At 40.3% G+C, this 16894-nt stretch overlaps 1 protein-coding gene across 2 annotated transcripts in view; it reads right to left on the bottom strand.

Annotated features, from left to right (window-relative positions):
* The window catches only part of ANKFN1 (ankyrin repeat and fibronectin type III domain containing 1), a 380611-nt gene that overhangs the window by 131593 nt on the left and 232124 nt on the right, over positions 1 to 16894 (bottom strand). For both annotated transcript variants that reach the window (XM_032280102.1, XM_032280101.1), the window contains exons 6-7: positions 15613 to 15807; positions 13453 to 13566 (exon numbers count right to left, since the gene is read on the bottom strand). In XM_032280102.1, the coding sequence (XP_032135993.1) occupies positions 13453 to 13566; positions 15613 to 15807 (309 nt within the window). The remainder of the gene's footprint in view (positions 1 to 13452; positions 13567 to 15612; positions 15808 to 16894) is intronic.

Below are 16894 nucleotides of genomic sequence, written 5' to 3'. Positions count from 1 at the left end.
AAGGTCACCTAGGTAGTTAGGGCAGAGCCAGAACTAGCACAATAGCCTCCTGACTCCAGTCTAGGTCTCTTTCCTCTACACCATTTCGTCTTAGTGAAGACTGGTTCTGCTACCAAAGTTTGCAATGACCTCATCCTTCCCAGGTCATGGGCTCACAGGGGATTGTATCACTTTGGCTTAGTTTATGCCATGCCATAGTCGGCACACTGTGTAGAACAGACAAGATTTTGACAAACACTTGCCATTGATGTGAGGTATTTTTTAGAATATAGTTCATCGCATTTTTCTAGTGGTTCATCCTTCATTGTACTAAAAAGTCTGAAGAGTGGGATGGACTTTCCTAAACCAAGTGCACACTGTCAGAATTTAAAGCCCTTTGTAGAACAGACTAAATCTTTTTTTTTTTTTTTCCCAATGGACAGTTCTTTGGCAGTGAACAGTTTAATGTACATTCCCTTGATAAATTGTTTCTGTTGATCAGTAGCACACACATCATTAGAAGTGGAAATGGTTGATTTGAGTAGAAGATCTCCAACACTATTTATTTAGATGTAGTGAATGTGTAGGCAGCCCATCCTGTGTGGCCTGATATCCAGCATCCATGGATGTGTTCTCATTTAACATCTGAGGCAGTGGAATTAGTTGGGGGTGATGGCTCTTCATCTATTTAAATGCAAATTTTTGTTAAAATTTAAGCTACTTGACTCATTTTTTGAGTATGAGTATAAAATTAACTTTATAATTTTATAACATATGTAATTTTCTAATTGTTTCTCCTAATTTTCTTAATTTTATTTTTCTTTTCTTTGGGGAGTGGGGTAGACTGATAGAACAGGAGAATTTGATACTATTTCCTATACTTCATTTAGCTTTCCAGAATTACATGATTTGAAACTAGAAAAATCGAGATGGGGGAAAAACTTTTAGAATCTTCCTTTAGGCTGATGGGTAGTGGAAAGGCTGGTGGGATAATGTAGTCCTTGAGTGGAGACTCTGGGATCAATGATTGGAATCAAGTTTGATTCTGGCATATATTGGCTGTGGGACCTTGCAAATAGAGCAAGGTCCTCTATTTGCCTCAGGTTCCTCGTTCATTAGGAGAGGATAATACTAGTATCTACTCCATAGGACTGCATGAGGTTTAGAAGAAGCAACACTTATAAAGCCCTGACCCAATGCCTAGCATATGATATGGGCTTGACAAGTACTCACCATTATTATTAGGTAGGTATAATAATATTAGAATTATTATTAAATATATAATCTCAACTTTGTTATAAAATCTCAAAAAAATACCAGAAGTTTCTTCAAGGAGTACATTTCTTTGGGATATAAAAGTAAGAATAATTTTTTTTCTGCTCTTTGCAATGTTCTATCTTTTTTTTTTTTTTTTTTTTTTTTTTGGAGATGATGTCTCGCTCTGTTGCTCAGCAGTGAAGTGATCTCAGCTCACTGCAACCTCTGCCTCCTGGGCTCAAGGGATCCTCCTGCCTCAGCCTCATGAGTAGCAAGGATTACAGGTGTGTGCCACCACGCCCACCTAATTTTTGTATTTTTTAGTAGAGAGGAGGTTTCACTATGTTGGCCAGGGTCTCAAACTTCTGACCTCAAGTGATCCACCCGGCTCGACCTCCCAAAGTGTTGAGATTACAGGCATGAGCCACTGTGCTTGGCCCATGGCCCTTTCTTTAAACGTGCTCTCAAACAGTAGGGTGTAGATGAGGTGAAAAAGATGCTGCACACATTACTAGGTCCACTGGTTTCTTGGGACCCAGCTGACAATGAATGTTTTTTTGTTTTGTTTTTTCATTTTGCCCCAGGAGGAGAGAGAAGTGACTGTCATTTTACTCATTCAATAGCTATTTTTGGAACTATTACATTACATATGTTGGCCACTGTGAGGGATGCAAAAGTGAGTTAGATGCAGAGTCTGCACTGAAGAAGTTCTAGAGAAGGGAATTATGATTTCCCGACATTTTTTTTTTGGTTTGTTTTTTGAGACAGAGTCTCGCTCTGTCACCAGGCTGGAGTGCAGTGGAGTGATCTTAGCTCACTGCAACCTCCACCTTCCACGTTCAAGTGATTTTCATGCTTCAGCCTCCCAAGTAGCCGGGATTACAGGCATGGGCCGTCACACCCAGCTAATTTTTGTATTTTTAGTCGAGACAGGGTTTCACCATGTTGGCCAGACTGGTCTCAAATTTCCTGACCTCAAGTGATCCGCCTGACTTGGCCTCCCAAAGTGCTGGGATTACAGTTGTGAGCCATGGCATCTGGCCTACAATGCTCTATGCTTATTATATTGGTTTTTCCCTTTGTCCTCTAAAGCAATTTGTCTTTTCACCTGGATACTCATTACTGACCTTCTCTGTCCCACTCTGTCTTTGGGAGGCTGATGCCTATGGACTGCATCACCCAGGCCCCTTGGCCCTCGGGCTGCCAGTTGGGTACAGCCAGTGCCTCCATCTGGATGTGGTTGTGTCTTCACACAACAGCATCTGATTGGCGCTCCTCTCACTCCCCTGCTTTTATCTCACTCCAAGTGTAGAGGTGACAACAGAAGCCCAATGTGGCTAGTCCCTAAGTGCTTTAACGTCCCTTGCCCTTTCATGAACTCTGGTCACCTCTCTGTAAATAATCCCTTCATGAAAATGTCTTCAAAATTCAAGATGAGTGTGGCTTCTTTTTCCGCTGAAACCCTAGCTGATATAAGGAGTCTATATTATTTTTAAGATTGGAAAAATGTTATTGAAACAACACAAAGGGCCACCTCCACCTTCCACCTCCCACATCCCAAAAGGAAGTACTCTTCAGGGAATGGAGAGGCCCCTCAGCTTCCAGACTTGAGGGTGATTATTTTTGTTTCAGTTTTGAGTCCTTCTCATGAAATTAGGCTTCAGGCTACAACATCTATTTCTTAGAAAAACACACTTTCTCCTGGAGAGAAATTCTAGAAATTAGTCGCGGGCTATTGACAAACCATAATGCTGTAAAGGGATCTGGCCAAAAAGCATTCAAGAGAAAAATCTCTGTGGGAGAAGGTAACCTAGAAAGTGGCTCATCATCTACAGTGCCAGCTGTGTGTCCAGCTGTGTAGTCACAGACAGAGCTCTGCTTGAGTCTACATGTGCCTTGAGTGGAGACCTGCCTCTGTTGAGACTGGAAACTTACCAGCCCCTGAGGCATATGGGCTCAGCAACTACCGGGCTCCCAGGGGATACATGATGCTGTCTGCTCAGTCCAGGGGTGGGGATGGTGGGATGGGGGTAGTTGGGAGGCAGGGGAAACTTGGCATGTCACTATGCACTGCTCCACTGTTAAATCTCCACTGGCACACTGACTTTCCCCCAGGAGGAAGTGTGGAGAGGAATCTCTCAGTTGCATGGCAATGAAGAGCTGCCTGGTGGGCCTCCATCTCCACCAAGAGGCTTCATGGCTCCAGAGTTCTGGATGGGTGTGTGACAGGGAAGACGGAGGAATAAGCTGCTCTACTCAGTTGGTGACATAATCACCTTTGCAGAAACTTTCCAGCGACAAGTGTGCTGGTGACAGTGAGCGTGGAGGAATCACCATAGTGTAAGATGTAAGACAAGGGGCGGAGGTTTGAGAAACGAGCTGGACCACAGTACTTAAAAAAGAAAGGGATTTGAGGTGAGGCTCACTGAAAGAAGGATGTTGGACAAAGTCAGTTAAAAACTCTCACCTCTACACATTGGTCAATGACAGGCTTTATTTTCTTTACGCTGCAAAGTGAATTCTTATGTTGGTAAACTTTGTTTTCACCACTAACCTCTAAGCTCTATAAGCAAGGGGACTGTGTTCTGTCTGTTCATTGTTGCACACTCAGAGTGTTGTGCACTACCTGGTACATCATGAACACTTAGTATTTTTGTTGACTGGTAAAGGAATGGGTGCCTAAATACTAGTAAATTCCTGTACTGTTTGGCTAGGAACTCCACTATCATGGCTGGAACTGTGGTGATCTTATTTACTGCTGCATCTATGGTGACTAGAAAAATGCCTGGCACATAGTAGGAACTTCAACAGTGCTTGTTGAATGATGAGTGAATGAATGAGTAAATGACATCTTAATTACATGCTCCCTGAGGGCAGAAATCATGTATAATACATCTTTGCTGTGCCCACATTACCTAGCTGAAGGTTTTTTTGAATAACAATAAACAAATAATACCTATTCTTATGTTTTCCTTTTGCTATTACACAGAAGTTTTGCTTTCATAGTTCTCATCAAGAGTTTAGTTCAGCTCAACAACTAGCCAGATACTGTGCACTGACAGTTAATAAGGTGAAATTTCTTTTTGCCTTCAAGTTGTCCATATAGACAGACATGCAAATAAATGTCATGTTGTCTAATGTGTTCAGTGAAAATAGTGTTTGCAGGTCACTAAAGTATTTCAGAAGATGTAAGTGGCTGGTTCTGTATGGGTGAGAGGTGGGGACCAGTGAGGGCTTTGTGCAGGCAATGAGTTTTGAAAGATGACTAAGGGTTTATTGGGCAGAGAAGGAGGTTTGGAGGAAAGAAAGAACATGTCTAAAGACTGAGCTAATGCTGAAATTTCCACTGGATCCTTTCCTGCAGTGATTTCAGGTAGGAAGAGTTTTAGGTGGATTCCTCAGGGGTATTGTGTCCAAATGGCCAAAGACTCAGTTCTGTCAGTATCAGAGGTACTCAGGCCACAGACTGAAGACTTTGTTTAACTGTGGGCCCTACACTTAGGAGAAAGAGTCAGTATACTATATGAAAGCCATGAAAGGAACAGGAGATAGTTTATAGCCTGGAACAAAACGACCTAAGGCAGGATAAAGAGGAAGGTGATGGCAATTTTCAAACACTAGAAGACCTGCTATTCAGACTTTCTTGGTGCTCTTGGAGGACAGAGTTAAAATCAGTGGAAAGTTACAAGGAAGCTTTTGCATGTGACAGGACCTGGCACAATGTGGGGCATATAATAGATAACCCAGTAAATATTAGAGAAAGTTTTTTCAAATACGGTTCCTCTAACTTCTGATGCTAATCCCGATTCCACAATTTGGAGCAAAAGGATTGGCAGATTGTCCTGAGATTGAGAGAGAAGAAAAGACCCTGAGCCTACTTATTGGCCAGACTGTAAATCATCTCAACAGTTGTTTATTTATTTTTGGTTAGTTCTGAAATTTTTCCATACCATGTAAAGCAGTTGGAGAAGATTAGGAGTTTCTATAGTGTGTTTGCTGTGCCCATGGTGTGTTTATTTTATCTGTGACTCAGCCCACCTAATTTCAAAATGAAAGACACAAGCCAGAAAGTTTAGAAATTCCTATTTAATGATGGAAAAGGCTGCCCTACAGGGAGGTGCATCCCTTATGTGTAGAGCTGTTCACTCCAAGGGTAGAGACTCCCTCTAAGGGACCTGTGGGGCTAGAGCAGAAGATGGGAGATGGGGCTAAATGACTGCCTAGCCATCATGAACAGAATACTTCCTTAGGGTTTAGGTAATTCAGAGACAAATTCATGCATTTGTTTGTTAATTCAGAGACATTTTATCGCCCAGGATTTGCTGGTGGTTACTGCATGGGCCGTAGAGTAACATTGCATGGGTTCAACTCCCTGGTCAGCCTCTACTTATTATTGGATCTTGGATGACTTTCTTAACCTTCTTATATCTCAGTTTTCTCAACCATGAATTAGAGACAATAATGCCACCTAAAGATACACTATGAGAATTAAGTTGATTAATGTATATAAAGTCATAAGAACATGGTTTGGCATATAGGAATCACTTAATATATATTATTATTACTACACAAAATGTAAGCTCCACAGAGATGGGGATTTTTGACTGTTTATGGTTATATCCCCACTGCCTAGAAAACAGTCTGACACATAATAGCTGTTACTAAATTGTTAATGAATAAACACATTAATTAACTGAGTACCCATTGTATATATGGGTTCGCCCTATGCCACGTGCTAGGAATACAGGAATGAGCAAAAAATATTCCTGCTTACATGAGAATTACAGTCTGTTGGGGGATAGATATTAAAAACTTGACCACATATTCTCATCCTAGATGCACATTAGCACCATTTAGTAGCTCTTTAAAAATATGTATTCTTGGGCCTTCACCCTGCAAAGACTCAGATTTGATTGGTCTTAGAAGGGGCTCTGGCATGGATTTCCAGTGATTCTAATGTGCAGTTTGGTTTGAGAATTTCTGGTCTAAATATTCTGAAGATTCCATGAAACATTTTCCCCATGAAACATCCAGTGATGGCCAAATTAAATTCGGGAAATATTTTATTATATATATTAGATGTGAAAGACTCTAAGAAGTTCTATAATAAAGAATCTGTTTAAACTTAAAATATTACATAAATAGATGTTTGCAGCTGTAAATATTACTTTGAAGAAAAGGTGGAGGGTGTAATAGCACTTATGATAGGCCTGATCTACAGTAAATACTTAGAAAATGCTTCTCTGAAGACATTTATGCAGCCAACAAATATATGAAAAAAAACTCATCATCACTGGTCATTAAAGAAATGTAAATCAAAAGCACAATGAGATACTATCTCATGCCAGTTAAAATGGTGATTAAAAAGTCAGGAAACAACAGATGCTTGCGAGTGGAGAAACAGGAACGCTTTTACACTATTGGTGGGAATGTAAATTAGTTCCACCATTGTGGAAGACAGTGTGGCGATTCCTCAAGGATCTAGAACCAGAAATACTATTTGACCCAGCAATCCAATTACTGGTATTGTCATCCAAAGGATTATAAATCATCCTACTATAAAGACACATGCCCATATATGTTTATTTTAGCACTATTTACAATAGCAAAGACTTGGAACCAACCCAAATGCCCATCAATGATAAAATGGATAAAGCAAATGTGGCATATATATACCATGGAATACTATGTAGCCGTAAAAAAGAATGTGTTCATGTCCTTTGCAGGGACATGGATGAAGCTGGAAGCCATCATTCTCAGCAAACTAACACAGGAATAGAAAACCAAACACTGCATGTTCTCACTCATAATTGGGAGTTGAACAATTAGAACACATGGACACAGGGAGGGGAACATCACACACTGGGGTCTGTCAGGGGGTGGGAACAAGAGGAGGGAGAGCATTAGGACAAATACCTTATGTATGTGGGGCTTAAAACCTAGATGATGGGTTGATAGGTGTAGCAAACCGCCATGGCATACGTATAACAAACCTGCACATTCTGCACATGCACCCCAGAACTTAAAATAAAATTTAAAAAAATGTAAAAAAAAAAAAAAAGGAAAAAAAAGAAAATGCTTCTCTGAAGAAATATCTTTTAAAAGACACCTGAACAATCAGTGGGCAAGTGAGTGGGAGAGGCAATGTACCCAGCACAGTCATCATTGTGTGCAAATGTCCTGCGGTGAGGGAACCGATTCAAGGGCATAAAGAAGGCCAATGCTTGCAGAATGTGGCAGCTGTGGAAAATAAATGAAAAAGACACAGTTTCTACCTTCAAGGAACTCACATCTCAGGAAAAACTCACATATTCCAAAACTTCTTATTACTCTGTGGGTCTACAATTTTCCAAATATTACAAGAAGAAGATGAAGAAATCAGTGTCAGGAATAATCCTTCACCCACTGACATAAAACCTCAGTTTTATGTTTGTCTCTAGCTAACTTACATAATTTTTTGAAACACCAGATGCACTTCCACAAGTGTTGGCTTAAGCTAACATCAGCCTGAGGTCATGTTTACTGAGCATATAGTCTAAAGAAGAAGAAGTGACTTGGAACTTGAATCAAGAGGACAAAGCAATACACATGCCTACCTATCCCTTTGCTCTCTAAATCCTTTTAAAGGTAAACTGGTATTTTAAAATGCATCCATTAGCTAGAAGACAAGAAAGGGAGCACCCTCTTCCCTCTCCTTCACCTTCTCTTGGCAACCACTGGTCTGTTCCCTATTTCTATAATTTTATCATTTTGAGAGTGTTACATAAATAGAATTGTGTAGTATGTAGACTTCTGGGAAATTAGAAAGTTAGAGACAAATGCATCATTCTTAAAGACAACATGCAAAAAAAAATCTCATGAGATGTAAGACAATCTACCGATAAAAAGCTATTACTAAGAGATTTTAGTAAAGCAGACAATTAAAGTTTTTTTTTAATTAGCAATACTCTTCTACTGTCCTGCAACTAAATGTCTTAAAAAGTAAGTTCATTCATCAGAGCCACAAAAACTGTAAAATATAGCTAGCATGAAACTCAATAGAAATATATACTATCTATATAAATAAAAATAATTAGGCTGTTCTGAATATATATGATTTAATTAGCAAGACAGCTCATGTATGAGATTCTCCCCAAATTAATATAGGAATATGATGCAAACCCAATATATAAGATTTTTAAAAGTGAACCTGATGGGCCAATTCTAAACTTCATTTGGAAGAGACAATGTATGAATAATGAAGACATTTTGAAAAAGATTATAATGGGGAGAAACTTGCCTTACTCAGATATTAAAATATACTGTAAAATGATGACATATATGATAGTAACACCGGTATAGACAGATCAATGGGACAGTGTGTGAATCTACAAACAGTCCCTTCTGCTTCTAGTTAACAATACTAGAAAAATATTCTCTAGATAAAAGAGAGTCACATAAGGATTGTAACGCTGTGTAACAGAAAAAATTAAAACAACCAATATCCATCAATAGGAGAATGATTATACCTCTTTTTGTGGCATAGGAATACTATACAACTGGAAGAAGATTAAAACATGTTTACATAGATGTATAATTTATATTGCTGTACTGTAAAAATATCACTGAGTTGAAAAAAATCCAGTTGTTGCGTTAGAAAAACAATATAATATTTATATTAGAGCACACAAACAACATTATAAATCTTAGGACATATCCGTGTGCACATACATATCAAAAAAGAATTTATAAGAATATACATCAAACTCACTGTAGACTTTGAGGTATGAATATGACCGGAAGAAGGATGGAGTTTGACCTTTTTTGTATATACTCCTATACAATATTGTTTGAAGTTTAAAATTTTGTTAAATGATGAAAATGCAGAAAAGCCATTATTGACAAAATAGATTATTGGAGAAAGGTTTTAAGGTGGTCTACAAGATGGTTGGAGAATAAATTGGCTGGATCCTGACAACCCAGCAACTGGTGAATGAAAGTAGGATGCCTAAGGATGTAGAACCCTTAGCAGCTTAGAAGAAGTAACTCTTGAGCAGTGTTGCCTTTCATTTTTCATCCTCTTACCCCCACCTGACTTGTCATGTTTCCCCCTCATACATTTAGTCACTAATCTCAGTTTCATGTTTTCACCGCAACATAAAAAATGTTAATTCCCTAAGTTTCATGTCCTCTGGACATAACATTTCCTGCTCTTCCTCATTGCTCTCATTTGCAAACCTTTGGCCTCATCCCCACCTCTGTCTCCCCAAACAGTCTAAAGAAAGTTCTAAATATTTTTGCTTCGTGGAATTGTATCACTTCAATCTAGTAATAAGGGTAGCTACCTCATACCTATGATCAGATTAGTCCTTCACTTAATTAAACACAGAAATACTTATATTCTTTAATGGAATGCATTTTTCTTGATCGATAAATATTCACCCAACTACAAGGTGTAGGAGAAAAAAGAATAGAAAGGGTAAAGAGAATATAAATCACAGAGCAATGGACACCCATGCTCTGTGAGGTCGGGGTTTTCTCAAGTCTTGTAGGAAAGATGGCTCAAATCGTCAGGTTGTGATCAAGTTCACACTATGATTATTATAAACGATCAACCCTGAGGGTTTTAATGTCTCAATGATAGACTCTCCTTCCTAGAAGCTGAAATGCCCTTATATGCCTCCCTGGAATTTTTTGGCTGCTTCTCCTGAGAAAGAAACTGAAGGTGGTGATTGACAGAGCTATGGGCCTGGTCTCTACAAAAGCAGATACACTACCAGCTCCTGAAAGGTCCTGGCAGTTTCTGCAAGGAGAGATACTTTTTAGTTTAAAAAAATGTTATCAAATGAAGAGCAGTTAAACAATTTGCTATTATAAGTCTTTCTAGAGAGGAACTAGGGTGGTGGTTTCTAATCTGTTAGGGAAGGAGGTAGGACAAGAAGTGGGCAAGGGTACCGTCCAGAACCCAGGTATTACACACAGCCAATGCAGCAATTACTGCAGCATGTTGTAATTAGCCAACCCCAAGCTGTGGCCACTTTGAGCCCCAATTAAGAAAACAAACAAACAAACTACAAAATGTTTCATCTTGTGGATGGAAAGGAGATATTGTACTGCAGCTCTTTCAGGATGCCTTCCTAACCATACCCCAACCTTGCAAGGAGCAGTAAAATCACTTTTGCAAATGTTTTCTGCCTTAGCAGAGAAATGACATAATCCGCAAATGAGAGGCTCAGACAGGTGACCCAAGGCAGTGAGGAAAAAATGTGGAACAAAATTCTGGCAATTGTCCAAAGCATCAAAGCATTTGAAATAACTGTAGGTTTTCCTCTGTAAGCCATAAAAATGGGTGAGATGAAACCAAAAGATGCAAGCCTCCTATGACTCCAAGGAGAAAATATCTAGAAACAGACAGTAACTCTCCTAGCCCTGTTTTACTGCATTCAGGGGAAAAATCAGAAAAAAATCATGTGGGTGTCACTGCAACTGTTTCCTAGGTTTTATGTGGAAACTGATGCCTTTAATGTCCAAGTTGTGATGGCAGTTGGCCTGGAGCACGGTCCCCATGGTGTGAAGAAAATGTAAAAAGAGATGCTCTTAAAAAGACCGCTATATATCAACAAACTATTATAAAACAATATGTAGATGAGTTGCGTGTAAAGAAAGGAGAAACAGAAGGATTCAGATTCTCTTTCAAATACACCCTAGCTTAAACATAAAGGAGGAAAACATTGACTTGTCAAAATAGACTTGAGGTTTTGCTTAACCCAGAAATTCTGGAGAATAGTATGAGATGTTTTTGCCAAATCCTAAATACTGCCGGGAGGTGGTGGTGGGGAGGGGAGGGGGTGGGGGTAGGGGGGGGGGGGGGTGGTAAGCTTTCCCTCTAACCAATTAGATAATTACCATTTCATTCTGTAGCTTTCTCTATTGTTTCTTCCCTTTTTTATCTTTTTTTTTGAATGCAAACAAAATAATTAGCCCGTCTCCGGGTAATTTTGCTAATATTTTCATAATTAAATAATTACTTCAACCCCTGAATTAAACACTGCCCTTGCTGTCCCTGTGGATACCGTAGGCTGCCAGCTGTTTTAAATAACGCTTGAGCTCGGTCAGGTTAAGGACTCAATTTATGACCTTATAAATTAACACAAGGAAACCTACTCCATAATGCAACAGACAATTCTATTTATAATGCTTAATTAATCCCCTCCAGCCTCTAACAGAACCCACTTGTGACCTTTTATTTCAACCTCACCCAAATGCAAGTCTCCTGAGATGAAAAGTGTTAATATGTGAATGTGGACAGAATTTGCCGGCATTATGGGCAAGTATTAAATTGCTCACAGTCTGGACCCATTGGTTCCTGGTAGCTCACTCATCAAAAGTAAGAAGGAAATGTGAAGGTGGGCAGCACTGATGAAACTCTTCATCGAAATCCTCAGCTGCAGAGAGGTAGAGAGAAAGAAAATGCCCATATCTAACATTGCCTACAAACACCTGCCCTGAATTTCCGTCTTGGCAGATGAGGCAACCAAGAGAAGGTATCAGAGTTGTTTCAAAGGATGGCTGTAGCGGGGCCATCCTGGGTGGTTTCATTTATCTGCTGTCCTTAGTACCCTAAGGCTGCTTTTTCTTAGACTGATACAGAAAATCCAGGGATAACCAATTCAATGCTGTCTTATCTAACGTATTACAAACAGAGCAGTGTTATCTGGAAAATTCTGAGCACCCAAGAAAGCTACAGGGTGTGGGTCAAATATAGTTTGCAGAGATACATGAAGTTCCCCGAGGGACGGGCCTGAGAAGGATCAAGGGAGGCATGTGCACTACTTGGACATGTTTGTGGGCAGAGAGAGCCATAGTGACCTGAATGCAAAGGAAAGTCCACACTGTAGCCTGGAACCTTGGAATATGTGTGGAGAGCTTTATCAGCTTTCAGGGCGGTTCAGCGTCATTCCATATGTCCTTGTGAAGCTGGAAAATAGCTTTCCTTTTTTGCTCCTCGTATTCAGGAGTCAGCATAACGTGATGATTTTGGCTCTGTTGTAAGCACTTCGGCAAATTCCTTAATTTCTCATTGCCTCTGTTCTTCCATCTGCAAAGTTGGAATCATAACAGTACCTATCTCACGAGGTCATTGTGAAGACTAAATAGAGTTAAAACTTTCAGAGGCTTCAAATGGTGCCTGGGGCATTATAGGTGCTATGTTAGAATTCGCTGTTATAATCACAATAGCTCTGCAATACTTATTCCTCTGGGTTTTCCCTTTCTTTTCTCAGTGCTGCCATCTTAGCCGGGTCAGGCTGCCATGACCTCCTTCTTGAATAGCTTCATAATTCATTTCTTTATTCCAAATCTATATTTCTCTCAATAAGTCAAACACAGTATTACTACTCCAATGTTTCAAAAGTCTACCTCTGACCCTGTCCCTACCTTATTCAATCGCTCTGCAGAGTTCATCACATAAAGTCTAAACTCTGGAGCCTTAATTTCACGCCTCATTCCATCCTTACCTGTTAATCCTAGTTTCATTCTCTAATCTTACTGTACCTTCTCATGAATCTACACTCATTTGGAGCCATGCTATTTTTCCTTAGTTTTGCTCTACCTGTCCAGGTATGTTCTTGTTTTTACACCTGTGTTCGCTGTCCTTTCCATTTGGAATTTACTTTCCCCACAGTATCTTCCAGTCCAAAGCCTACTTATCCTTCAAAACCAGGCCTGGATGTCACCTCCATCCCAGGGACCCTTACCGATCCCACCATTTTACCTTCACTTTGCTCTTTCCTGTCCTCCAATGTACTTTATCTGGATTTTTGAAAAACCTCGACCCTGTTACCCGGCTTTAGTTATTGGTTTTTATTATCTTTGTTTAGCATGTTCCATATCACAGCCCCTCAGATCCTTGGATCAAGTCTGATTCTTCAGTGCCTCCTACTCAGACCTGTCCCCAGCCATGCTATGCATAGAGCAGGTCCTCTGCAAACATGAATGAAACAGGAATTGAGGGGCTTGAAATGACAGCCTGGTCTTGTGGTTCTTCCTTTTTGTGACATTCTCAGTCACTTGACTGCTCCTTTACATGAGTGCCTATGGAAATATTTCAACGCCAAAAGCCAATGGTATAAAAACATTCCTATCATCAAGAAAAACAAACACATAAAATGCATAATTGATTCTCAAACAGCAGATTTTTTTTAAACGAGTGATGAAAAAATGTCTTGGATCCAGTACCTTTATACCTGGTTATTACAGCTGCATTGACGCTAAGAGGCTCTTGGAAGCTGACAGTGAGTGATGTGCTGCTGGTTACCATGAGACAGACGTTGGTTGGCATCTCAGGAGCTCCTGGGACAGAAGGAAAAACACGAGGATCTTAACATAGCAAATCCTTTTCAAACAACGTTCCTCCCTCTTCAGAGGATACCCTGAAACACACACTATGGACACATCTGTTTGTAGAGCCTAATAGCTTTTGCTTTTGAACATTTTCATTAGATGTCTCAATGGCTTTTATTTGTTGTCATTGTGGTCTTATTTGAGCATTAGAACATTTTTTGAAAAGGTAAATAATACCAGTTAAGCCTTCCTAAAGTACCTGCAAACACAATAGGAGATCGGGCTGGATCAGTGAAGAGAAGGGCAGGAAGTGATAGCAGGATCCTACATTGTCAGTGGAGACCCTTTAAAGTACCTCGTTTCACTGGAGACTTTTTGCAGCCCTGCTAGGTAGACAGGGCAGGTAATAGCACACTCACTTTCCGTATGAGGAAACTGCAGCCCCAGTTGGCCAAATTCCTTGTTCAAGCCAGGATGAAAGCCCCTGGCTTCAGATGCCTACTTCTGGGCTCTTTCCAGTACAGATAGAATTCTAACTCACCTTGCTCTCAGGCTGTCTCCTATTAACAAATGAGAAGTATTTTCTGAGAAAAAATTTGTGAGTGAATGTCATACCCACTAACCTCAGGTTTTAAAGGACTCCTGATAGCTTTAGGTACTGCTTAATTATCACCCAGAAGGTGTTTTCTAATTTAGAAAATTACAAAATTATAAAAATTGACATCAAGTCTGAAAACATGTCGTTTCTAGTATTAATCTGTCCTAAATGAGGCACAACAGCAAATGCATTTATTAAAGTAAGTGCTGAATCTCTTTGAACAAATCCGTACATCAGCTTTGCTGGAGAGTGTTGATGTTGAAAGCAAACTTTCATTAATGTTATTTGCTCTGAGAGAAAGGATTAGGCCTAGATTTGGTGCTTAGTGTACAGTAGTACTTAAGAAAACATCGTCACTGCCTTTGGTTTTTGTCTACATCACAACTAAGGTTTCTGCGGCAGAGGCAGAGAATTTTCAAACTAATGAACTTTCCCTTATATTTAAAATTTCAAGCCTAATTGTTTTTGTTGTTTAGATAAGATCTTCTCAAATGAGAGTTTAATATTTCACAAGTGTTTGAATTTTGCATTTTTTTTTTTTTTTTTTTTGAGACAGAGTTTCACTCTTGTTACCCAGGCTGGAGTGCAATGGTGCGATCTCGGCTCATCGCAACCTCCGCCTCCTGGGTTCAGGCAATTCTCCTGCCTCAACCTCCTGAGTAGCTGGGATTACAGGCACGTGCCACCATGCCCAGCTGATTTTTTGTAGTTTTAGTAGAGACGGGGTTTCACCATGTTGACCAGGATGGTCTCGATCTCTTGACCTCGTGATCTACCCGCCTCGGCCTCCCAAAGTGCTGGGATTACAGGCATGAGCCACCGCGCCCGGCCTGCATTTTGTTTTTATATCAGGAGCTACACTCGGCATTACTTTCAGTGCTAATGAGTATTCTCCGAAAAGAAGGCTGTTCTTAAACTAACAAAAAGAATTGGTAAAGAGAATGGAAATGCAGACAAAAGCATAATTCATGGGTTGATTGACTGTCCTTCTCAGTTGCCTGTGTTAACTGAAGTTCATTTTATAGCTCTACATAAAAAATGCTGTGGAGAGTTGAAAACAACTTAAACTTGAACTTGAAGCAGAAACTGGACAAATAGGCAAACAAATATTTTTCCACCTCCCTATCCCAAAATATAGCCACCTAGGGCATCAGACCATTCAGGTCATTAGGCATTAGGGCATAGCGGGTGGAAAGTGCTAGATGAGTGTGACATGGTGGAGAGAGGCCAGAGACATGAAGCCTCATGGCTGTGGTCAGAGCACCCATCAGGAGCCAGAAACTCAGGCAAGACAAAAGACCCTTTGACAGCCTCTCAGAGCCCTTGCTCCACACAGGCTGACAACGGCCATCCATGACCCTGTAGAGCTGAAAAAAAAAAATCAGTAAAAGAAGGCCTGGCTGTCTCAAACTGAAGTTCAGTCTAGTGAAATGTAGACGTTTTCTGCTTATACTCACTGGCATGCTCAAAGCCTGTTTTCATGCGTCTGTAGAGCCGATACCTCCACTCCCAAGATTTCAGCTGTTTCTCTTTCTCTGTGTTGTCCAGAGTGAATCCTTCATTCTCCACCTGGGCAGACAGTTCACTCACCCTCTCCTGGGCTTCCTGGACCAGTGTGTTGAGGTGCATTGCTCGGCTTTCCAGGCTGACAACTAAAGGGAAAGAAATGGGTTTACTTCCTTTTCTTTCTGGGGAAATGCTGCTTTGTTGGAAGGATATATCCCAGAGTCTACTATAATTTTTAAAAAATGCCTGGGAAAAGTGGGATCTGTGTTTGTTATCAACTGTCTCATATAAGGTCTAATTAGTGACACTTACAATCAGATTAAGTGGCAAATTCATCAAATTAATATATTCCCATTGCTCTCTGTCCTCCTGTAACACACGCCTCAATTAGCTGCTTAGCTCAGCTAATTAGAATTCCACCATCAAGTACCCAAGAGGACCACTTCTAATCCAGCGCGTACACGTTTGTTTCCATGACCTTTAGAGGGACAAACATGCAGGGGCAAAACTCTATAGGGCCAGGAAGACCCTAGGAAAAATTATCCATGAGGCAAGTTGCATTCTGGGGAAGTTTTGTGTGATTTTTGGTAGAACCTGATTCAAATTTTCTGCCTTTAGTACATTCTTCCCAGCTTATAGACATTTTTGTATGTGTATCCTGGAGGCACAATTTTATCATTGCTAATCCATTTATCTATTGCTTACAAAGAGTTCCACTACTGCTGCCACAGTTGAGCTAGTGAGTTCTGATGGCCGGCTGAGTCTAATGTGATCAGAAATTGATCTTTGATTGTGCTATGATGGCAGGAATGATCTCCAGAGATACCGATGCTCAAGAGGAAATATTATATGAGCTCCTCTTGCTGAGAGAGGTTGTAGAGCTTGCTAGTTCTATTTTACCCAATATGTGATAGTCTTCATCTGATTTACTTCAGATTGTTTAGCCATCCTACCCTTGTATTCATGTCAATGAATGGGAAAGAACGTTTCCCTTTTTTGTGCTGAGCAGTGAGGCTGCCTCTTACGATCTCCTCATGGCTGTTATGCATATGAGGGTCTGTCATGATGGTCACTTGGTCACTCCAGAGCCCCTCCTGGTTAAGTGATAAAAGACAGCCTCAGCATGGGAATATGGTAGGGGATCACACTTCAGTCAAGTAAGCCAGAATAAAGTCCTGCAGATCTGTTGCTGAAAAGTGTTTGACATTCCCTGTGACCAAAACAATATTTCTC

The sequence above is a fragment of the Sapajus apella genome, unplaced genomic scaffold (genome assembly GCF_009761245.1).
Source record: "Sapajus apella isolate SASKATOON/1434 unplaced genomic scaffold, GSC_monkey_1.0 scaffold12, whole genome shotgun sequence".
NCBI classification, from domain to species: Eukaryota; Metazoa; Chordata; class Mammalia; order Primates; family Cebidae; genus Sapajus; species Sapajus apella.
This window is presented reverse-complemented; position numbering and strand designations above follow the sequence as displayed.